The 23,905-nt window shown below is 45.9% G+C and overlaps 1 protein-coding gene across 1 annotated transcript in view; it reads right to left on the reverse strand.

The window, feature by feature from the left end:
- Positions 1–2,440: 2,440 nt before the first annotated feature.
- The window catches only part of LOC127007181 (uncharacterized), a 149,252-nt gene continuing 127,787 nt past the window's right edge, over positions 2,441–23,905 (reverse strand). The window contains exons 7-13 of the mRNA XM_050877895.1: positions 20,328–20,475; positions 15,948–16,078; positions 8,457–8,616; positions 6,113–6,593; positions 5,519–5,661; positions 4,574–5,016; positions 2,441–3,823 (exon numbers count right to left, since the gene is read on the reverse strand). Of these exons, the coding sequence (XP_050733852.1) occupies positions 2,441–3,823; positions 4,574–5,016; positions 5,519–5,661; positions 6,113–6,593; positions 8,457–8,616; positions 15,948–16,078; positions 20,328–20,475 (2,889 nt within the window). The remainder of the gene's footprint in view (positions 3,824–4,573; positions 5,017–5,518; positions 5,662–6,112; positions 6,594–8,456; positions 8,617–15,947; positions 16,079–20,327; positions 20,476–23,905) is intronic.

Raw genomic sequence — 23,905 nt, forward strand, 5'->3', positions numbered from 1 at the left:
ATTCACGGTTAGGAGACTCACCTCACCTCCCATCAGGACTCAAAGGCTGCTTACCGTAAAAGACGCGGCGGTTGGAAGTCTGCGGCATAAAGCAGCATCCAGCCGTGTGTCCCTTGCTGTGTGTGTGCGTGTGCGTGCGTGCGTGCGTGCGTGTGTGTGTGTGTGTGTGTGTGTGTGTGTGTAATTCACCTCTTGGTTTGCTGCGGGTCTCTCGAGAGACAGCCAGCCGTTCCCCTACGGGAAGCATAGCTTATAGTACCGACCTTTGGGTAGGATTGAGACCACTCACACACAACACACCGCGACAACGAGGTCACAACTCCTCACCTTACGTCGCGTTCCTACTCACTGCTAGGTGAACAGGGGCTACACGTGAAAGAAAATACACCCAACTTATCTTCACCCAGCCGGGAAATCGAACCCCACTCCTTCTGGTTGTGAGGCAGACGCTCTATCCACTGAGCTACCGTGCCGTGTATGTGTGTGTGTGTGTGTGTACGCGCCCTCACCAGCAGCTGGCTCACCTTCGTCACAATGAAGCACCTGCCGTCCGTCACTTCGCGCCAAGCCTTGCTCATACATATACAGCAGGTGAATGTTGAGATGTTGGCTTCCCCATCCCTCACTTCCGCCCTCAGCCACCCCCTTCCCCTCATTCTCCTCTCTCTCAGTCCTCATTCTTCTCCTCCTCCGTCTACTTCGCTTCCTTCTCTACTTCTCCTCCTCTTCATTCTCGTACTTAATGCTTCAAGTTTTATGTATTTCCTTTATCAGTTTTCTTTATTTTTTTGTATCTTATTCATCCCCTTTTGTGTAGTATTGAATTTACAGCACTGACAGAGCCATCCCTTCTTATTTTCTTCTTCTTCGTGTTCGTCTTCTTCTTCCTCTTCTTCTTCTTCTTCTTCTTCTTTTTCTTCTTCTTCTTTTCTTCTTCTTTTCTTTTTCTTCTTTTGTTTTTGTTTTTCTTTTCTTCTTTTTCTTTTCTTCTTTTTTTCTTTTCTTCTTCTCTTCTTTTTTCTTTTTCTTCTTCTTTTTCTTTTTCTTTTTCTTCTTCACTCTTATTCACTTTCGTCTCTTCTCTCCCTTCCGTTGCCCATCGTCCTTACCTCGACCCCTGCTTCACTTCGTAAGGATATAGCGTCGTGCTGCGGGACTGTGTTTGATTTGCTTGTGTTTAGAGAGCTAATCAAAACTACAGTGCCCGCTCTGTGAGGTGGTTTGTGGGTGTCGCTTCAGTGACCTGGTGCTGCGTGGGAACAAAGGATGCCCAAAGTTAGGGTTACCGTCTAGTCGGTGTAGTTTATGTCCTACTGTTCAAGCTGCTAAGTTTCTCCTGTATATTGTGAGCAACTTCCCTTAATCTTGTGGTGAATGGCTGTACCCTAATCATACGGTGCTGTGCTTCTGTGTTATACGTCTATAGGTAATTTCTGTCCGGTAACGAATCATTGTTTTGCAGTATCCGTAGTTGTAATATTCTCATGTGTGATACCAAGTTTAGTTTGAGGCGTTCTGTAAAGTGCCACATGTTCAGAAATATAAGGGCTGCTTTCGCCTTCCTCTCCTCTCCTTTCTTCTCATTTTCTCCATACCTTTTCAGGCTCTCCTCCATCCCTCCTTCCTCAACTCCTTTTTCGCAATCCTTTCCTCCATTTCCAATTCCTTCTGCCCCGATCCCGCCCTTTCCTCTCCTCCGTTCCCCTCCTGTTCCTTCTCCCCTTCCTGTCCGTCTCATCCCTCAGAACCCAACCCCTTACTTCGCTTACCTCCCTTCCCTTCCCCTCCCCTTACTCTAATCTTCAGTCGATACAAACTGCTCAGTTTATTAATCCTCCCGTGAGCTCTTATCATTTTCTCTCGCCATATTATCCTTGGCACTTCCGTCTCCGCCTTCCACAGTACGTCTAAGCGGAGACGATTAATGAGTTCTAGTGGATCTCAGCAGCGATGTAGGTGGGTTTTTTATAGCGGAAATTTAAGTATAGCGGATTTTTTGGTACCTAGTTGATTTTTTTTTTTTTTTTTTTTGTACTTAAGCTGCATCCTTTAGTATAAATAAATGATAAGGGGAGGAAGAGAGACCAAGAATAGTGAGCAGAGGTTTCCGCACAGCTCTGTTCTTGGACTCGCGGTGTTTTATAAAGAGGATTCGTTTTCCTTAACATCTTTACAAAGGGCAATATGTAAAGTACTTCCCATTAGATCAAAGGTGCTGCTTGATAGACTTACACTGATGTTAGCACAAGGGTTTCATCAAGAAAGGGTGAGTGATGAAGCATATGCTTCGTAGTTCAGTGTGTTTAACTTACCTTCTATGTTTGAAGCTGTCAGTGAGTGTACTATAAAACCCAGTAACAAGAACGATTTTAATTTCTCAAAGTAAATGTTAAACGAAAAGTAAACGTAATGATACCACAACAATCAGCAACGCGACCAGTTATTTGCCTTTGATCCAAACGTATGCAGACCTACCACAGATGAGGTTCGTAAAAATGTCCTGTGATTGTTCCAATTTTTTATTTATATCGTGACACGGAAAGGGTTTTCTTTGAAATACAACTGAACTAGACTTTGCACTCGACCCATCAGGTGACTTGTATTTTGGCAAGTGGCCCATTGAAGGAGGCAGTGGACAAGCTACGGGTTGTCCTACCGGCTTCCTCTGGCGAACAGTGTCTGTTAGTGAGCCAACTTCTAATTGAGAGAATTGCCCGGCCCCCCTAAAGGACGGAGGCGGTTGTAGCTCTATAGTGTCTGGTAGTGGCTCCACCTCACTGCTTGGTGCGGGTGGGGGCTGAAGTTCCCTCAGAGATACTTGGAGTTCTTCAGAAACTCTGGCCTGTGCGGGCGTTGTCTTGTAACCTTTGAATGCTGGAGCCCCATGCTCTGAACATGGTGGTCTGGGGGCAACACTCGAACCCTCCGCCTGGCGGTGGGAGTCGACAAAGCCAAGTCGTGACTGAGCCTCAGCACTCGCTCCCGCGGCCTGAGATACGGGACAAGATCCATGATGATGAAGAATCCCACTGGGCTCCTGAGGCTGACGGCCAACATAGGGCTGATAAAGCCTAGGATCCAGGCAGTGGGGTTGGGGCTGGGGCTGGGGCTCAGTGCATATGGCCTGAAGAAGAGGCTGGGTGCTAGATGATCGGAAATGCAAGTGGCCGCAGGGCGAGTGCGGTTTTGGCAGTGTGATGGGCGTCTGTGATGGAAGCTGCGTCCCCTCCGTGCACGGCATTCGATGGTTGACCGGGGAGAGACTGCTGAAGATTGGCGTGGCTTGCGAGTCCCACGGAGATGACCCTGACGATGAGCGCATCAGGCGAAGCTCTTCTGTGGTTATCGAAGACTGTAGAGGAAGTCTGAGCTCCCCTGATGAGGAGCCAAGCGGCCACGTGCCAGTGCCAGGAAGTAGCCTGAGCTCTGTGCCTGAATAAGACAACTGTCTCACATCCGCTGACGTCAGCAGCTGCCTAAAGTCTCTGGAGAAGATGAGAGGGTGTAGCTCTTCCGCCGAAGCCGTCTGGTGCCGCAGGTCCGCCGAGGAGGAGGGTGAAAGCTGTCGCGGGTTCCGAAGCAAATAAGGGATGCGCTGAATCATACCGTCGGGAGTCGCTACCACCTGGGACACCTGACACGCTGGCAGCTGTAAGTCGAGTGGAGAGGATGATAATTGGTGGATGTGCCTCTTTACCCGCGGGAGGGAGTTCCTGGACGCTGGCGGCAGGGCGGCGGCCGCCCGGCCCGCCGCGGTCAGGTCCGTGAAGGTAGAATCAGAGTCCGAGTCGGCCGTCTCTTCACTGTCCCCGAAAGCACTGTTCTGTGGAATAACAGAAGCAACCGTTAATGCCATTTGAAATATTTACATTTAGAATGATTGTATAAGTGTAAGGCTTTTGTGATGGGACTCACTTCACATAATTATACACGCCATATCAGTGCATCGAAACAAACAAGATATTGACCTATTCCGAGGAATTAATATTTTTTTCAAATATTCATTCCGAGATTCGAACCCTGGCCCCTGAAACGGGAAGGCAGACACTCTAGCGCCGAGCCAATGGGACCCTGCAGCCAGTGGCCTTTCAGAGTCTTTCCGTGTCTCGGATCATCACACTATTTTCCCTCCTCCATTTAGATAAATTTCTGTGTGTATAATTGAGATCCTCATCTTACATTATATACTTATCTGAGAGACTAGGCCACTCACTTCCCTGTTCCCAACACAGGGGAAGCCAGCCAGGGAAGGAAAGGATCCTACCGCTGCCACCAGTTTGACGGAACTCGCTTCCCATCATTACATACGACATCTCAATGTCACGACACACGAAAAATTGATCTGTTCGGTAGAATAAATCATTTTTCACAAACATCAACTCAGGATTCGATCCCGGGCTCTTGAGACGGGAATCAGATACTTTAGCGTCGAGTCAAAGGGATTCCCGTGCCTTTAAGACTTATGAAGATTTTCTGCGTCACGGGCTATCATTCTTTCACTTAACAAAGAAGCAAATTTAACACCAACACACCACAGGGAGACGTGTCCACCCCCAGTCCTCACCCGCCTTACCTGTCTGTGGAGGCAGACCCCGCGGGGGAAGGACGTGTGTGTGTTGCCTTGGTTGTTGTTGTGGCTCCCTGCCACGGCCTGCCCTTGCTCTCCTTGATGCATGGTAGCCTGCGCAACGGTGAGAGTGGTGGAGGGCGTGGTCTGCTGGGTGGGGTCTGAGTTGGGCAGGACATCCAGACTGTCGGTAGGGCGACACAGGGAAGACACCACGTCAGGGTCGTAGGTGTCGGGATCAGGGACGGTGATTGTATTAGTGGTGGTGGTGGTGGTGTCGGTAGTGGCGGTGGGCGTCATGATGACAGTGTGGACGTGCGTGGGCGGCGGTGGACGCCTCATTTGTCTGGCCACGATCACGCCCGTGATAAGGATGAGGAGCAGCACTGCGCCCACCCCCACCAGGACCCCCAGCAGCGGCGGCACGCCCAGAATGCCCCACTTGGAGTCTGACAGGAAAACACACACTTTAAAACTTCGCCGAACAAAACTTTTTCACCCAAAGCTGCCGGGCAAAACTTATTTAATTAACGAGGCGAATGTGTTGTCTGTGCTGCCAAAGTAATTGCCTGCGCCACCGCCTCGCTTGTCGCCTTTAGAGTGCATGATGATGCCATAAATATGCCCTAATAGCTATTGCAATTATTTTATTATTATTATTATTATTATTATTATTATTATTATTATTATTATTATTATTATTATTATTGTTATTATTATTATATTACTCTTATTATTATTGGCAGTAGTAGTGGTAGTAGTGGTGGTGGTGGTAGTAGTAGTAGTAGTAGTAGTAGTGGTAATAGTAGTAGTAGTAGTAGTAGAAGTAGTAGTAGTAGTAGTAGTAGTAGTAGTAGTAGTACTGCTACTACTACTAGAACTACAAGATTTCCTTTCTTCTCTTCCCCCTGCCCTGCCCCTCTTCATCCCTTCCCCCCTCCCCCCCCTCACCTCTGACGGCGTGTTGCTTGATGCTGGCGGTGTGTACCTCAAAGCGCAAGGCGTCGCTGCGGCCCCGTGTGTTATGAGCCGCCACCCGCAGCGTGACGCCCACCCCCGGCCGCAGCCCCGCCACCACCCACTCCGGGAACATGCTGCGGCGGGGGTTCGGTGAAGAGAAGGGAGAAATATACACGTGTTGGGCATTGGATAAAGTTTGTGTAAAAAAAAGGCATTCCGAGTATCTGCCCTAAAAATAATTAGCTTTTTTTTTCATCGCCAATGAGTTATTACATACTTCGTTGTCATCTTTTTGTGTACATTTCAAGTTCAACAAGTGCTGGAGAGTCAAGAATGGACGGTAAGATTTTCTGAGAAGCAAATTTGGTAGAATTAAAGAAAGCCGCTCTGTAATTTTACATGATAACTACTTTTTTCCTCATTTAGTGACTTTTACTTGTTTTCCTCCGAATAAACATTTTTTCATGGAAAGTTACCGGAACAATACCAAATAATAGTGACCCAAATATATGACCTGAAATGAACAAACAATCCCTGGCAATGACCCTTCCCATGCTGTGATCGCCTGAAGAGTGTCGTGCTCACCTGGTCATGTTGGCGACTAGCTCGTTGTCCTGCCACGTCTGCAGCGTGAAGTGCTGCGAGAGGTCGCTGTCAAAGCCCTCGAGGCAGGTGACCGTGAGGGCGTCGGTGGTGGGGCGGGCGTGCACCGTGCTGGGGTCTTCCGGGGACACGGAGCAGTTTGTGGGCGTGTCTGGCGGCCCCGCCGGCACCAGGGTCACCACGCAGGCCTCGCGCTGCTGCCCCACGCTGTTGGCGGCGCGGCAGAGGAAGCGTCCGTAGTCCTCGGGCGTGATGGGCGTGACGATGATGCTGGAGGACAAGCCATCCACCCGCACGTCGTCGTCGGGCAGCTCCTCCACCGTGCCGTCCGCTCGCTTCTTGACCCACGACCACGTGACGTCCTCCGCAGGCTCCGCCTCCACCAGGCACTTGATGGACGCCGTGGAGCCGCGGGCCGCCCCCTGGGTCCTCTCCCGCCCCGTCCCGGCGCACACCGGAGCGTCTGGGGCAGCGGGGAGAGAGTTATGATAACGGGGACCTGCGTCATTGTTTATCGCTGTTGTTGTTACCGTTTGTGTTTGGTCGGTGTCGAGAATTTGTGTGTTTGAGCCGTAGAGTGTCTTCTTTACGTTTCTTCCTGCGTGCATTCCCAAATGAGTTTGTGAAGGAACTTGGAGAGAGAGAGAGAGAGAGAGAGAGAGAGAGAGAGAGAGAGAGAGAGAGAGAGAGAGAGAGAGAGAGAGAGAGAGAGAGAGAGAGAGAGAGAGAGAGAGAGAGAGAGAGAGAGAGAGAGAGAGAGAGAGAGAGAGAGAGAGAGAGAGAGAGAGAGAGAGAGAGAGAGAGAGAGAGAGAGAGAGAGAGAGAGAGAGAGAGAGAGAGAGAGAGAGAGAGAGACTATATTACGGAGATGATTGCAGTGGTGCTGGAATGTAGTTAGGGTATCTTTCAATGCCATATTCATTACACGTGTGATTTAATTCAAAGTTGCGGTGCATTCTCGACTGCTACAAGGCTGGAACGCTAAGTATGACACTATTTGGTTTACCTTTGTTCCTGCCATCTTAGGTTGGGCGTTATCACCCCTCAAAAAAATAATTAGTGTCATTTTAAGTCGTAAGATTAATAAGGTGAAGTCAAAAGTAACAACCATCTCGTCATTAATGGTCGGTGAAGCGAACCATGAGTCAAGGTGCCTCGTATAAACAACTCCTCACCCTCCTCCCTCCCTCCCTTCCTCTCCTCATTTCAGGGCAAACAGTTACCAGTAACATCCTGCTTCTCGGCCATGTATATCTATATAATGTACTCGACTGTGATACATAATACTACATGATCAAAGACCACACGAATCAAATTTGCTGGTTCTCATGTCGTTACTAGATCGCAGTTTAATTCATATCTTCTGAAACATTTATTCCGTCTTCACTAGGGGGTTAAAGTTTTCAGATGTTGCCACAATCACCTTTATTTTGGTGTCCACTATTCAAGAAAGTTAATGCCGTATGCTTATCACGATATTCAATCCATAAATATTCCATATCCAAAGAAGGCCTCGGGTAACCTTATTCCACGGTGGGAGGGTTCACCCGTCAGGCTAGCAGGAAACCTACCGGCGGGGCGCGCGGGAGCCCGGCAGTGTGAGTGAGCACATTAGCTATAGTCTCGGCGGAGGTGTACGTAGTGACCTGTGTTGTACATTCCCGTGCCGTGTGTCCCTTTATTACGTACTGTAACAAGAGTGTGTGTCCAGTCGGTGTGTCGCGAGTAACCTGCAGTTAGGCACAACGACGGAGGGTCAGCCGGAGAGGCCGAACACCGATGGTTGGTTAGTGCCCACGTGTGTTTGTCTCTCGTAGCAGCAGGGGCGACTAGTGATGTTTCAGGGATGCGAATGTGAGAGGATAGTCTTAGTACAGCCTTTAGTGTGCATCAGTATGTGTAGTTTGGCTTACAGAACTAGGGAGCGCAACTGTAATGAGCCAGTTTTGAAATATCTCTAATTTTAGTTTTGAATGCATCACACAACTATAAGGTATTTAGTATCTACGTTTTTGATGTGTCATAGCTGTTATAGCATCATGTAACATTATCTTCCCTCATATCATGCAGAGGTATGAAAAAAATGAACCATAGTTACGCGACATAGGGTCTTGGGCACGAATTTGGTAGTGGCGTTGGCGGTGGGACAGTTTCGAGTCACCCTTTGCTGAATAATATGGACGGCAGCGGGGAACAAACGAAGCATGGAATGAAGCGAGTATCTTTTGCTGTAAAACATATTCATTTTAAAGCACCGAGGACCAACTGTAACTCACAAGAAAGACTAAGACACAAAGATAGACAGACAGGTGAGACCAGCACTTACGTTTAATGGACAGAATGACGGCATTGCTCGTGTTCTGCCCCTCGTGGTTGGTGGCCCCGCACGTGTAGGTCCCCGCGTGTTCCCGCCTCAGGTGCTGCAGGACGAGGCTCTGTCTGCTCACGATCACGCCCGAGGTCTGGTTGTGCGCCACCACCGAGCCCTGCACACCAAGGGAAGGGAGTCCGCGGGGTGAGTGAGGTAACGCGTCAGGGGAGGAAGAGACGCATGGACATGAAAAGTGTTTGCTCGTAACCTGAATTTGTTCGCTGAAATATGTGAAGGATGCATGGAAAGGAAAGGGAGAGGAAAAGAGAAAAGAAGGGGAGGAGGAGGAGGAGGAGGACGATGACAAAGTAAAGTAGGTCATTATCTGACCTACAACCCTTTGTGAGATGAGGGGAGGGATGGGAGGAAGAGGAAACGATAGAAGTAAAAGAATGGAAAGAACGATGCAGGACGAAGAAGTGAAATGAAAGTGAACGTGAACAATACAACTGACGTCTTCACATTACAGATGTAGGAGTTATCGCTGTCGCAGAAGCGGGAACACAGGATAGTTGTTAGCCTCACGAGAGAGAGAGAGAGAGAGAGAGAGAGAGAGAGAGAGAGAGAGAGAGAGAGAGAGAGAGAGAGAGAGAGAGAGAGAGAGAGAGAGAGATTATTATTGTTGGTGTTCTTGCTGTTGTTGGTAATTGTCTACATTTTCTTCTAATTCCTATGTATTTTCACTACTAACCCCATTATTACAATTACTCTATTACCACCATTGTTATTATTGTTATCCCCTTGTATTTTAGTGCTCGTAAGCGTTCCTTCTTCACGCTGCTGAGACGAGGTTGAGCATTTGAGAAAGGGAATCGTGGGACAGTTTCGTTAATTAGCGCGGTGAGAGGGGACGATAATGCCGGGTTCTTATCGAGAGAGAGAGAGAGAGAGAGAGAGAGAGAGAGAGAGAGAGAGAGAGAGAGAGAGAGAGAGAGAGAGAGAGAGAGAGAGAGAGAGAGAGAGAGAGAGAGAAAGAAAATGAGGAAGGAAGAAAGCGGGAAGCATGGAAAAATATAAGAAAAGGAAGGGAAAGTAAAAGCAAGCAAGGAACGAAGGAAAGAATTAAGGAAAGACGGATGTAAGAGACGAAAGAAGGAAAGAGGGAGAAAAGAAAGAAACGGAAAGAAAGAACACTGAAGCGACCGTTATGCAGAGGGGCAGTGCATCATAAATATCTATGAAAAATTTAGACGCAGCGACGAGAGGAAGCTGAACCCTGGACGACAAACTTAGATGAGAGAACAAAACTTGGCCTCGTACCTCAACGTTATTATAGCAAGATACAGCGGGCCACTAACATGAAATTAGGGACGAGAGATGGGAATAGGGAAGCTGATTGCAGAAGAAAGGAAGGCAGGAAGAAATGGCAAATATGTGAGGAAAGGGCAGGGTGAAGAGTAGGAGTGAGACGAAGAGGAGGAGGAAGATAAGAAGAATGGAAGAAATGACAGAGGTGAGAGTAAAAGGGAAGGATGGCGGAAAGGAACTTGAGGAAGAGGAGGAGAATAGAAGGAAACAACGTAAGGTAATGAGGTGGGTGTCTTAAGTGGCCGCGAAGGTGATGTAAAGTGACCGTGGAGCGTAGTGTGTTAAGGAGACTTTTGATCACAGTAAGGAAGAAGCCATTAGAAATTGATTGACGGGCAGGTAAAGAGAAAGACGCCAAGGATGTTTATGAAGACAGTGAGGAGGAGGAGGAGGAGGAGGAGGAGGAGGAAGAAGAGAAGGAGGATAGAAGTTTGAGAAAGGCGAAGCGGAACTTATTAAAAACGAATGAAAGAAGAACTAAGATTAAATTTTGATAAGTGAGAGAAAGGTGTAATTACGAAGCCTTAAAATGAGAAGTGAAGACTAAAAAGCAAAAAGATGCAAGAGACGAAAGCCTGCACGAGAAGGAAAAGTGAGTGAGGGAACGTCAAGGTGTTAGCGGGACGCATATTTACGAAATGTTGTTGGGATTTTGTCGCGCGGAGGCTAGCCCCACCCCCTGCAGTGACGTCACGCTTTGATACCTCCTGATTGGCTGCTGCCTCCCTCCCTCTCTGCCTTGCTCTCTCTCTCTCTCTCTCTCTCTCTCTCTCTCTCTCTCACAAAACACAGTGTTACACTCTTTCCGCCACATTCTTTATATATTTTCAGATTCTACTACTACGCCACTCCCTTACAGGTGTGCAGAGTTACCTGACCTGACTTGACCAGAGTATTCCCCCGAGACATACTAATCCTCTTAATTACTTCCTCACCTGCGTCTCTCTCCCTCTCGTCCCTCGCGTTTCGCTCCTCCTCTTCTCTCGCCCCCCCCCCTCTCTCGCCTCCCCTCTCCATTGCCCCCCCATCCTCTCTCTCTCATAACTACCCCCTACCTGCCCCTCTCTATCTCTCCTTCCGCACTCCCTATCTCGTTCCCACCCTCTCTCCTTCCCCTTCCTTCGCCCTCTTCCTCCCTCCGTCCCCATTTCCCTCCTACGCCTTCCCATCTCTCTCTCTCTCTCTCTCTCTCTCTCTCTCTCTCTCTCTCTCACATTTCTTCTCGCTTATTCACGCGCGCGTCCCTCTGCCCTACGAAAAAGAAAAAGAAAAGCAAATATATAAATAAACACTACTCACCTGCTCTCTCCTCCTTACCAAGATGGCGCTAAAGAAATGCTCGACTTGCACAGGAAACTTCTCTGGTCATTTCTTCTCAGGACGATCGACCGTCTGCAAGATCTGCCTCCTGACACAGCAGATGGAAACGAGACTCCTTCAACAGGACGAAAGGCTGACGGCTGGCGAGAAGATCCCCAAACTAACAAGTACTGTTGATACCTTGCAGGAGTTTATCCAGGCCAACATCGTCGCCCCTGCTGCAAGGGACGCCTCATCACCCTCCGCACCTGCACTCGATGCCCAGCCACCTTCCGAAGAAGACACGTCACAGGGGACCGGTAGAGCTGACGCTGAATGCTGCACCCCCGTGAGAAGAGGAGCCAGACCCGCCCCTAGAGCCATTTATCCTACTCATTGCTACAACAGATTTGCCATACTGGAGGAGGAGGACGAGGAACAGAGCACCTTCTTGGTCGGTGACTCTATGATTCGCCATCAGGTGGTTGAATTCTGTGGCAGAGTCCCCCGTCGTAGGCGTAATTACTGTTATCCTGGAGCTGGTGTTGACGACATCACAGCTGCCCTGGACGAGGTCTCCGCTGCGGCCTCTAATGACTCACTCTTTGTTCTCCACACAGGTACAAACGACGTCACCACGACCCGGTCTGAGGAACTGCTGGACAAGTACCGTAGGCTCATCCAGCAGTATAGGTCTAAATCCCCTAATATTTTGATTTCAGGAATTCTACCACGGACGTGGGATGAGGGCGACTTCTACAGTAAGGCCTTCAGCCTCAACAACCGCCTACAGACTCTCTACGGAGAACTTGACGTCGAGTTCTTTAACACCTGGAACCATTTTTATGGCCAGAGTAAACTTTTCCATAGGGACGGCATACACCTGTCCCCCATCGGGGTAGCCAGATTCGGAAGGCTCCTCAACGACGCCGTACGTAACGCCCGAACAAGAAAAAACGACTCTCAGCCACGTCCTTCCATTCCGCCCGTGTAAATAGACACCACACACCACAACAAACTCGTAACACTGAACCCTCCAGTACCACCACCTCTATTACCAAGCCTCAAGATAACCTAAGAGTCCTTAGTTTCAATGCGCGTAGCCTAAGAAACAAGTTTGATGAACTGCGATGTCTTGCTCTGACAGAAAACTTTGACGTAATTGCTATAACCGAAACATTTATCGACACCACTAATATTGATTTAAGTTCCGAATACAACATAGATGGCTACAGATTCTTCAACAATGATCGTGTAAACCGGAGAGGTGGTGGTGTCGCCCTTTTTGTCAAAAGCTATTTACAACCCATTGACAAAACACCAAGAAACAGTAACGCTGAACATTTGTGCGTGCGAGTAAACACTGCAAAAGTCAATTTAAATATATCTGTCACTTACAGGCCTCCGGGGCAATCACTCGATGCCGATCTTGAAATGTACAGCGTCTTAAGGCAGTCGCTTAATAACAACGACTCACTGATACTAGGAGACTTTAACCTCCCCCATATCGACTGGGCGACACTGTCGGGTACAGAAGGTGAGTCCCACAGAATGATCGAATTTTTAAAGGAAAATTATCTAAGCCAAATGGTTTCTGAACCAACTCGACAAAATAACATAGTTGACCTTGTTATAGCGACCCAAGATAACCTAGTCAGTAATGTCACGGTAGGAGAACACCTCGGTTCCTGCGATCATAAACTAGTGCGCGTTGACATTAGAGCTCAAACATCGGTGACTGAAAATAAAGTAAAGGTGCCCAATTTCAAAAGAGCCAACTTCGTAGAAATCCGACGAAAACTAATAGATATGCAATTATCAGATGATGGCAATGTAGAGGACGCCTGGCTAAGCTTTAAAAATCACTTACTCACTCAGCAGGACACATTTGTCCCCTTGTGCGAGAAGCGAATTAACACTAATAAAAGTCCACCTTGGTTTAATAGCGAAATTAAACACTCAGTCAAGGAGAGAAAATTGTTTTACAGGTTAAAGAAAGAACAAAGCACGCCCGAAAACATTATACTCTACAATGATGCCAGGCGACGAGTAAACAGATTTATGCGTCAGGCAAAGCGTAGATATGAAGAAAATATTGCAGCCAACTGTAAAAATAATCCGAAATCCTTCTTCAGTTACATAAACAACAGAAAGGCGATCAGAAGTGGAATTGGACCCTTAACTAACAGCGACGGTGCACTAGTGACTGACAGCCAACACGTTGCAAACCTATTAAACAATTACTTCTCCTCGGTGTTTAATAATAACAGTCCTCCCACCACTACCACCAACACCAGTACTAATGTAAATCCCGAGCATACATTGCTTAACTTTGAAATAAAACCCGATGAAGTCATTAAAGCCCTCAAATCACTTAAAACAAATAAAAGTCCTGGACCTGACAAAGTATATCCAACTCTGCTGAAAGAAACAAAGAGCGAAATAATCTCCTCCCTCACAACCGTATACATTATGTCCTTGCGACAAGGCATCGTCCCTTCAGATTGGAAAAAGGCTAACGTGACACCGATTTTTAAGAAAGGAGACAAAAAAGTACCAGGTAATTACAGGCCCATTAGTCTAACTTCGGTTGTAGGTAAGCTACTTGAGGGAATAATTAGAGACAAAATTGTGAGTTACCTTGAAAGCCACTCATTAATCAGGGACTCACAACATGGCTTCCGAAACAAAAGATCCTGCCTATCAAACCTATTAACCTTTTATAACGACCTCTTCACTGTTTATGACGTAACCAAATCACTGGACGTAGTCTATCTTGATTTCCAGAAAGCGTTTGATAAAGTCCCACATCATAAATTACTTTACAAATTAAAGCAAATAGGTATTGACGGTCAAGTACACCAATGGATCGCGAATTGGTTGAGCAACAGACAACAAAGAGTAGTGATTGACGGATTTAACTCAGAGTGGGCGCCGGTCACTAGTGGCGTCCCTCAGGGCTCGGTTCTTGGCCCAGTGCTCTTCATTATTTACATCAACGACGTGGATGTTGGACTCAATAATCGCATTAGTAAATTTGCAGACGACACAAAGATTGGTAACTCGGTTCTCACTGACGAAGACAGGCAAAGCCTCCAAGAGGATTTGCACAAAATTTCAGCTTGGTCGGATAGATGGGAGATGCCCTTTAACGTAAGCAAGTGCCAGGTCCTTCAAGTTCGAACGAGGAATAAGAAGTTCGATTACGAAACGCACGGCGTTAAACTCAAAAGCGTTCAATGCGTCAAGGACTTGGGGATCAAAATAGCGTCAAACCTCAAATTCTCACAGCCATGCATCGATGCAGCAAATAAAGCGAACAGAATGTTGGGCTTCATTAAAAGAAACTTTTTATTCAAGAATAAAGATGTAATACTCCCGCTCTACAATAGTTTAGTCAGACCCCACTTGGAATATGCGGTACAGTTTTGGTCTCCCCACCATGCAAAGGATATTGCTAAATTAGAAGGTGTTCAGCGTCGGACAACGAAAATGATCCCTTCCTTGCGCAACAAATCCTACGAAGAAAGGCTTTCTACCCTTAACATGTTCTCTCTTGAGAAACGTCGCCTCCGAGGAAAACTGATCGAATGTTTTAAAATACTTAATGGTTTCACGAATGTAGACAGATCAACATTGTTTATAATCGATGACACTTTGCGCACGAGGAACAATGGCGTAAAACTCAAATGTAGACAAGTAAATTCAGACTGCACCAAATTTTTCTTCACCAACGTTGTAGTGCGAGAATGGAATAAGCTTCCACCATCAGTGGTCCAGTGTAACACGATTGACTCCTTCAAAAATAAGCTCGACCGTCACTTCCTTCAACTTAATATCAACTAGAGTAGAAATGCAACGTTTAGGAGCCTTCTGATCAATGTAAAATCACTTAGGTTTAAGGACAGACCACCTAGTCTGGACCATGGGGTCTGTGTGGTCTGATTTTCTATGTAAATCTCTCTCTCTCTCTCTCTCTCTCTCTCTCTCTCTCTCTCTCTCTCTCTCTCTCTCTCTCTCTCTCTCTCTCTCTCTCTCTCTCTCAGAGAGAGAGAGAGAGAGAGAGAGAGAGCAAGGCAGAGAGAGAGAGCAAGGCAGAGAGGGAGGTAGGCAGCAGCCAATCAGGAGGTATCAAACCGTGACGTCACTGCAGGGGGTGGGGCTAGCCTCCGCGCGACAAAATTCTAACAACATTTCGTAAATATGCTGGCGGCATAGCACAAGGCGCGTGTCCATAAGGAAATCAACAAAGCCTGAATAAATAAAAATCATGACGTCAAGAAAAGAGGACGGAGAGAACAGTAAAAACTAAGGGGAGTCAAAACTGAAGGAAGGTAGACAAAAGGAGTATTAAAAAGAGGGAGGAAAACAAAAAAAGAAAAAGTTGTAATTTTAATATGGAATTTTGAAACCAGAGCGCAAAGGAATATGTGAGCAGGAAACAGTTGAGGTTGCTGAAGAAAAAAATAGAAAACAGAGAAAAGTTTGTGAAAGAGGAGAAACAGATGGAGGAGAGAGGAGCAGAAAAGTAGAGTGAAGGTGACGGAAGATAATTATACAGACAGCGAAGGACTGAATGGAAGGCAGACGGAAGAAATAATGGCAGAGAAGGGCGTTGAAGGGACAAGGGGAAAATCAAGTAGGTAACGGAAGGGTGAAGGAAGGATGGCAGAGGGAGTTGTAAAAATGAAATTCGGTATAGAAACAATTGTATATTTTTTTATTTGTTTTAGGGAACGGGGGACTAAAGGAAGGAGAAACTGTAGGAAGAGACGAGAAATACAATAAAAGGACCGAAATATAGCGGCAGTAATGTTGAGCATCTCTTGTACTACTCACGTTGTGGTACCAGATGACGCGCTTGTACGGAGGGTTGGCGGTGATGCTGCACTCGAAGTAGACGTCATCCCCCTCCTTCAGGCTGCTGGGGTTGACGCGGCGACCCATCGACAGGCGGACCTCGGGGGCGTCTGTGTCGGGGAAGGGGAGGGAGGGAGAGTGGCAGACCATCAGTAAGGCTCCGTCTGTCCCTGATCCTGCCAAATTAGTGTCGTTAAGAGAAAGAGAGCTTTCCTTTTTTTTTATTGCTTCAGTGTTGCGTTGTGCTCACAGTGGACAAAGGAGAATATTGGTTGTAGTTTGGAATGAGCTCTAAATTCCAGTTTTCTTTTTCCTCGTGGGTTTTTTTTCCTTTTGCACATAAACACAAAGGGCACGAACTATTTTACTGGATATACAAGTTCTAATATTTGAAAGTACTTGTCTGTCCATTTTTTTTCTTTCTGGACGCCCTTGCTCGGTGGTCCTGTTCCTGGCTCAATAATATCCAAGCGATGCTGGCACAACGAGAGGCACTAGGTCATAAATCTTTGATGTTTATTTATTGTGTGAAAAAGCAATGATTTACACCTAAGTAATGATACATTCATGAGTCTATATATATATATATATATATATATATATATATATATATATATATATATATATATATATATATATATATATATATATATATATATATATATATATATATATATTTTCACTTGTATAAAACCTTCCACAATAATTACGAAAAAAAAATATTGTTCACGCAGTAAACGCACCAACATCAGACAGATATTAACAGCTTCTAGCTGCAATGTACCGTCATTTCTGTTAAGCATTCGCGTGTCCTTCGCCAATGAATAATAAAAGTCTTAATCTTTTTCCCATTACTCGTAGCTGCAATTTGTAGCTTTTATTATCGCATCGCGACATCTTGTGTCTTCCCGGTACCAGTGAAAGGGAAAGACCGAGGCCAGATGAGGCCACAGTGCTGCCGCGGCACAAGCGAAGGAGTATATTTGCTTCCTGTGTGATTATTCGATTATAGCACTTGGTATATGCGGGCGCGTATAAAACTGTATACAGGAGTTGGTGGCCGTCTTAAACAAACGGGAATCATGTTAATGCCATATTGCCTCCTAGTACAGCCAACAATTGTCTAATTTTCAACCACAGCCTATTGTCAAATAACACCGTAGGCTGTCCACCACCTACACCATCACCACCAAGCACCACCACCACCAGCCATATCACACCATCACACATCACCATAAGGCATGAAGCCGGAAAGCGTCTGCCGTTGCTAAACGTGACCTTAAACAAAATTGGTCTCGTACTTTTCCTTGTAATTTCTTTCTCCGTTTTCTAATTACATCAGTTCCACTGGAGAGAGAGAGAATGCAGCGGTGCGTTATGATTACAAGCCGCTGTACATTCCTCACTAACACTGAAAAGTAAATACGTGCATGAGCCGAGCATCGTGGGCTTCGGTATTTCATTTCGGTGAACATTCTAGTCAACATATTTTGTCTCTGCGTGATCAAAATATTTTTCAAGGCTCCATTAGAGAGTGAAGTGCATGGACGCGGTACTTGTTTTGATAGGAAAGAGAACTGCGGTATTCAGTATGCTTCAATATCTCCCCGGCAAAAAGCATAACTTGAATATTTATATATTATTGTGTTCGCATTCTATTTACGTACTGCTAACCATGCTTCCGTTGTTTTCGCCTCGGTTTTCCACACACACACACACACACACACACACACACACACACGCACACGAGCGTAATGCCCAGGCCCTGTAAAACTACAATTAGGTAAATACACACACACACACACACACACACACACACACACACACACACACACACACACACACACACACACACACACACACACACACATTGTATTCATTACCTCCCGAATAATCTCCTGAAGTAATCCTGCTTCCCTTACTCTCGTCACTTCGTCTTGCTTCCTTCATTACATCAGGGAAGAGGATTACACTGATGGGCGGTACAGGTGAGAACACGGCGCGCGGCGTGAAGAAGGGTGGGATGGTTGGCTAAGGAAGGGCAGCAAAGGAGAGCACCGGCAAATGAGATTGAAAAGGTGGCGAAGAAATAAGAGAATATTGAACCAGATGCTGAAGGGTGGGAGGAAAGGATTATTCGAAATTAATCTCAGTTGGAAGCACCGCGGGTGAGGGGATTATTAGCCGTAATTAGCCGCGGAGTGCACCTGTTAGTTTTCGAGTGGTTGATGCGGTGCCTGCCATGCTTTAGTGGACTACCTTTAGCATTTTAAGCCGTGATTACTGAACTTTACAACCCAACCAGCACTGATGTAATTGGCCACTGTGGGTTCAGAGAGTGAAATGGATGTTGCTTTTGATTTGAATTATTTGCTCTTCTTGTTAAGCAGTGTTCCTGGTATTCGCAATCACGTGTACAATACAGCTTTAACATTACTAGCGTCTTAGGGTGGACAGAATGATAGACGCTTTACGATCTGCGTTTTACATGTTAAAGCAATTATCTACACTCGACATCGCCGCCACCTCCTCGTCGTTATTAGTGAAGAACACAATAACCTTAACAATATTCACCTTCATGCTACCAGTTATTGTGTTGATTTTATTCGGTGTTGAGTGTGTCATCAGATTGCCTCATATGCCTGGGAGTTATGTAACAAGCTCTCTCTCTCTCTCTCTCTCTCTCTCTCTCTCTCTCTCTCTCTCTCTCTCTCTCTCTCTCTCTCTCTCTCTCTCTCTCTCTCTCTCTCTCTCTCTCTCACACACACACACACACTATGGTTAACAGTGTAGGTAATGAATGATTGGTCAATTTTATCATTAGACAGGCGTAGTTGACAGTAGCATTTCATTTACGCATTAGGATAAAATGTTATATAACCAAAGAAACAAACTGTATACGTGTTTTGTCTCTACTCTTATTTGTTTGTATAATGAACATGAACAAGTGCTTTGATGTTGCTCTTCTCTGTATCAGTTTCTTACGCTCTGTGAGATTAGTTTAGCTTGTTAATTGCCATGCTTTGATGTAAGACATGCACACCCTCTGATACTCTCAACATAAAAGGCTAGCTTCTGTCTTTCCCCTTGTCTCGGCTGCTTATCTCCTTTTCTCCTTCCTCACCTCTCTCTCTCATTTCTCTTTGGTCTTTGTTTGTAGTTTGTGTCTCTTCCCTTATCACTAACGTCCTTATATCCAGTGCTCCTCATGGCTCTTCCTTCTCCACCTCGTCCCTCTCCAGCACACCACACACCCCGCATCGCTCTGCCCTCCTGTTCCCGCTTGCCACACGTCTTGTCATCCACGTGTCAAGTTAAGTCTATATTACTTTCCCGTCTATTCCCTAAAGGAAGAGATAGATCATATCGCAATTTTGAGTTGAGATTGAAACTTTGAAAAAGAGTGCATCCGTTTCAGTAACAAAAAGTTCGGATTAGTAAAACGCATGAACCCAAAACTTTTACTTCAAAGGCCTCGGCAAAGCTCAGGCGAACAAAAGTGGACAGAGCGGCGGCTGCAGGGAGGCGTTTCATATTGTAGCTCTTATATTATGCACATGGATTCACCGCCTAAGACCCGTGAAAGGCGTCATGTGACGAGATTTGTCCCGGTGTTGATTGTACGTGAATAATTGTTTATTATAGGACCGTGAATTCAGATTATGCACCACTATGAGTGCAGTTAGTGTGTCGAACTCGTTTATAAGATATTGAAAAAATGAAAACTTGGGATTGATTTCACTCCTACGATAAAAATTAGAGGCGCCTTTTAGCTTCTGCACCCTAACTTCGCAAAATAGTCTAACACCTCTCTCTCATTATCCTCAACTTTCTTATTCAAACAACCTCACTCTCTCACCCTTACGACAGCACAGCTTGGACGCGGTCTTCACACCAACAAACTCTTAGTCTAGCGTGTCTTCATCCCCGTAAACAACTTCACTTCCTCACCTTGACCCCATTGCAGACTTAGAGTACAAAACTCACTCTGATAAAAGAAAAACGCATGACACACACCTCTTTCTTCCCCTCACACTTTCCCTTCCCCTTCCCGACAAGAACAGTGACGCACTCTCACACCAACGGCTCACTCCATCTTTCACCTTTACACACACAGGTTGCGACCTCTACCATAACACAGACACACAACAACACACATTTATCAAGCTAATTAAAGAGAAAATACTGCCATTAGTCCCCTTCCTTTCAAAATGCCACCATTCCTCACAGTCCATTCCTCAGTCACTCCTTCCTTCACACAACATTGAGTTTTCATCACTTAAGCTGACACTGTAGCGCCCTCAAACTGACACAAGAAGCAAGACTCCCTCCCTCTAGCACAGTTTCCCTTTTACTCACAGTAGACGCTCAGCTTGATGGAGTCTGACAGGTGGCGTTCCCCGGGTAGGGCGGGGTTGGAGGCGGTGCAGGTGAGCGTCGCCCCATTGTGTTCCCGCCTCACCAGCAGCGTGAGCGTGGCGCTGGTGACGTTGCCTCCCGCCTCCACCTGAGGGCGAGGACGGCAAGAAGAACAAAGCGACTCACATTCTCTCTCTCTCTCTCTCTCTCTCTCTCTCTCTCTCTCTCTCTCTCTCTCTCTCTCTCTCTCTCTCCTGGACGCTAATTCTTATTACTCTTAACTCATTTTCACTTAAATTCTTTGTTCAATTCTATTTCTGTCTCCCTCTCCCTCTTCACTAATAATCTTATATTCCTTCCTCAATGTCGCACTCTCCTTCCCTCCTACTCTCCATACCGATTTTGCTAATTTTCCTTTTCTGTTGTCCCCTCTCCCACCGCTCACCTTACTATCCCTTCACTTTACACCAATCATCGTCTTTTCTACCTTTTCACACCTTGCCGGCATTTCCCTCCACCCCACGATTGCCGTTACCAGAGGAAAGAAACAGTACTAGTCGATTACGAAACTGCAATCATATTATATATTTTCTCCATTTTCCTTTTTTTTTTTTTTATTTGTGTTCCTTTTCTTCCTTTTCCCTTCCCTCTTTTTATCCTTATTCTACAATCTCGGACTTGCCTCGCCTCTTCCTTGCTTCCCGTTTATCCAACAATTTTCCTCTTTTCGTCCACAAACTTGTGCCGTTAGTGTAGTTTATAGAGCAGTGCGCGCTCCGTATTCGACAGAACTCGTCTTGCCGCTCAGTATTTCCCTGTTTTTCTCTTATTGTTACCATAATTTTATTTCTCTTAGCATTGCACATCACATTTCATTTAGCGTGCGTTGGGTAAAAGTTTCTGCTGCCTTGTTCTGCTTGCGTGAAAGTTAATAATCATCTTTCCATCAGAGTGTACGTACTAGACCAAAACTTTCTTCCCCACATTGCACCCAAGTTCCCTCCTCCAGCCCTCCCTCCTCATACTTACTCTCGCGTATGTCCCGTCCTGTTCTCGTCCCCCGTTTCTTTATAAGAACATAAGAACATAAGAACGCAGGAGTCTGCAAGAGGCCGGTAGGCCTGTACGAGGCAGCTCCTTTGACCCTAAGCTCCCGCGTATCTAACCCCACCTAATATCGCTGTCCATGAATTTATCTAGTCTATTTTTGAATGTGACAATTGTATTGGCACTCACCACATGACTGCTAAGCCTATTCCACTCATCCACCACCCTGTTAGTAAACCAATTTTTGCCTATGTCCCTGTTGAATCTGAATTTATCCAGTTTAAACCCGTTACTTCGTGTCCTACCCGGTTCTCTTACCAACAAAACCTTATGAATGTCTCCCTTATTAAAGCCCTTCATCCATTTATAAACCTCGATCATGTCTCCACGCACCCTTCGCCTTTCTAGAGAATGCAAGTTTAACTGTTTGAGTCTTTCCTCGTATGGCAAGCTTCTCAACCCCTGAATCATCTTAGTCATCCTCCTCTGCACCGATTCTAACATTTTGATATCCATTCTATAGTAGGGTGACCAGAACTGAACCGCATAGTCAAGATGAGGTCTAACTAATGCTAAATATAGTTTGAGGAAGACTTCGGGGCTTCTGTTGCTTACGCTCCTTGAAATAAATCCCAGTACCCTATTAGCTCGATTTCTAGCTTGAATGCATTGTGCCCTTGGACGGAGATCAGAGCTCACTAAGACCCCTAAATCCCTCTCGCACCCAGACCTACTTATGAGAGTGTCATTTAAGCAATAGTTATGTGAGGGGTTGTTCCTACCTACACTCAGAATACTGCACTTCCCTACATTGAACTCCATCTGCCATTTATCCGCCCAGTCATATAATCTGTTGAGGTCACCTTGGAGAATAATAGCGTCCTGATCCGACTCAATTACTCTACCGATCTTGGTATCATCTGCAAATTTACTAACATCACTACTAATTCCTGTGTCTAAGTCATTGATATAAATAATAAACAAAAGTGGACCTAATACCGAACCTTGTGGGACCCCACTCGTAACACATCCCCAGTCAGATCTTTTACCATTGATTTGCACTCTTTGCTTCCTATTGCTAAGCCACGCCTTGGCCCAGTTCAAAACTTTACCCTCTACTCCGTGAGCCTGTAATTTAAGCAACAGTCGTTGGTGAGGAACTTTGTCAAACGCTTTACTAAAATCAAGATAGATTACATCATAATTTTCATCTCTGTCAACCGCCTCAAATACTTTATTGTAGAAGGACAAGAGATTGGTGAGGCATGACCTACCTTTTGTGAACCCATGCTGCGAGTCGTGAATCAAACTATGTTTCTCTAAATGCTCCCGAATGTTCCTGGCTATTATGGACTCCAGCATCTTCCCTATAACCGATGTTAAGCTAATTGGGCGATAGTTTGAGGCAACTGACCTGTCCCCCTTTATCTATCAGTACAACGGCGTAATGAATTATCATGCCACACTAGTAGATAATTTATGTTAACAAAGGATGGTCGTGTGCGTCAAGAGGTCACTATATAAAAATAAAATAAAAAACACTGGAGGCAGACGACGGAAGAAGACACGACACTTCCCAAACCATACACAAATCAAATGCTACTTCGTCTCTTCCTCCCTCCATGTACTCCTTCCCGTTCCTCTTCCATCCACCCAGCTTTCCTCTTTTCTCTGCCTTGATGATTATTGCTTCCAGGATAGAGACCCCTCTGTGTGTGCTCAGCGCATCACAGAGGTGATTGTCTCTGGAATGGAGGCATACATTCCTCGTTCTTTCTCTACTCCTCACGCTAAAAAGCCTTGGTTTAATCACGCTTGTTCTCGTGCTGTCAATGATAGAGAGGTAGCTCACAAAAGATACCAGAGCCTTCAAACTAATGCTAATTATGAACTTTACATTTCTGCCCGAAATCGTGCCAAATCTATTCTCCGACTAACCAAAAATTCTTTCATTAATAGAAAATGTCAAAACCTTGCTTTCTCTAACTCTTCCCGTGACTTCTGGCATCTAGCCAAAAACATCTCCTCCAACTTCACTTCTTCATCTTTCCCTCCACTCCTCAGTCCTGACGGCAACACTGCCGTCTCATCTATCTCTAAGGCTGAACTCTTCTCTCAAACTTTTTCTAAAAACTCCACTCTGGACGATTCTGGGCATATTCCTCCTACTCATCCCCCCTCTGACTCCTTTATGCCTGTTATAAAGATTCTTCAAAATGATGTTTTCTATACCCTCTCTGGCCTCAATCCTCAGAAGGCTTATGGACCTGATGGAGTGCCTCCTATTGTCCTTAAAAACTGTGCCTCCGTGCTGTCACCCTGCCTGGTCAAACTCTTTCGCCTCTGCCTGTCAACATCTACCTTTCCTTCTTGCTGGAAGTATGCCTTCACACAGCCTGTACCTAAGAAGGGTGACCGCTCCAATCCCTCAAACTACCGTCCTATTGCTTTACTTTCTGGTCTATCTAAAGCTTTTGAATCAATCCTTAACCGTAAGATTCAAAAGCACCTTTCCACTTCTGACCTTCTAT

The sequence above is a fragment of the Eriocheir sinensis genome, chromosome 34, assembly GCF_024679095.1.
Source record: "Eriocheir sinensis breed Jianghai 21 chromosome 34, ASM2467909v1, whole genome shotgun sequence".
NCBI classification, from domain to species: domain Eukaryota; kingdom Metazoa; phylum Arthropoda; class Malacostraca; order Decapoda; family Varunidae; genus Eriocheir; species Eriocheir sinensis.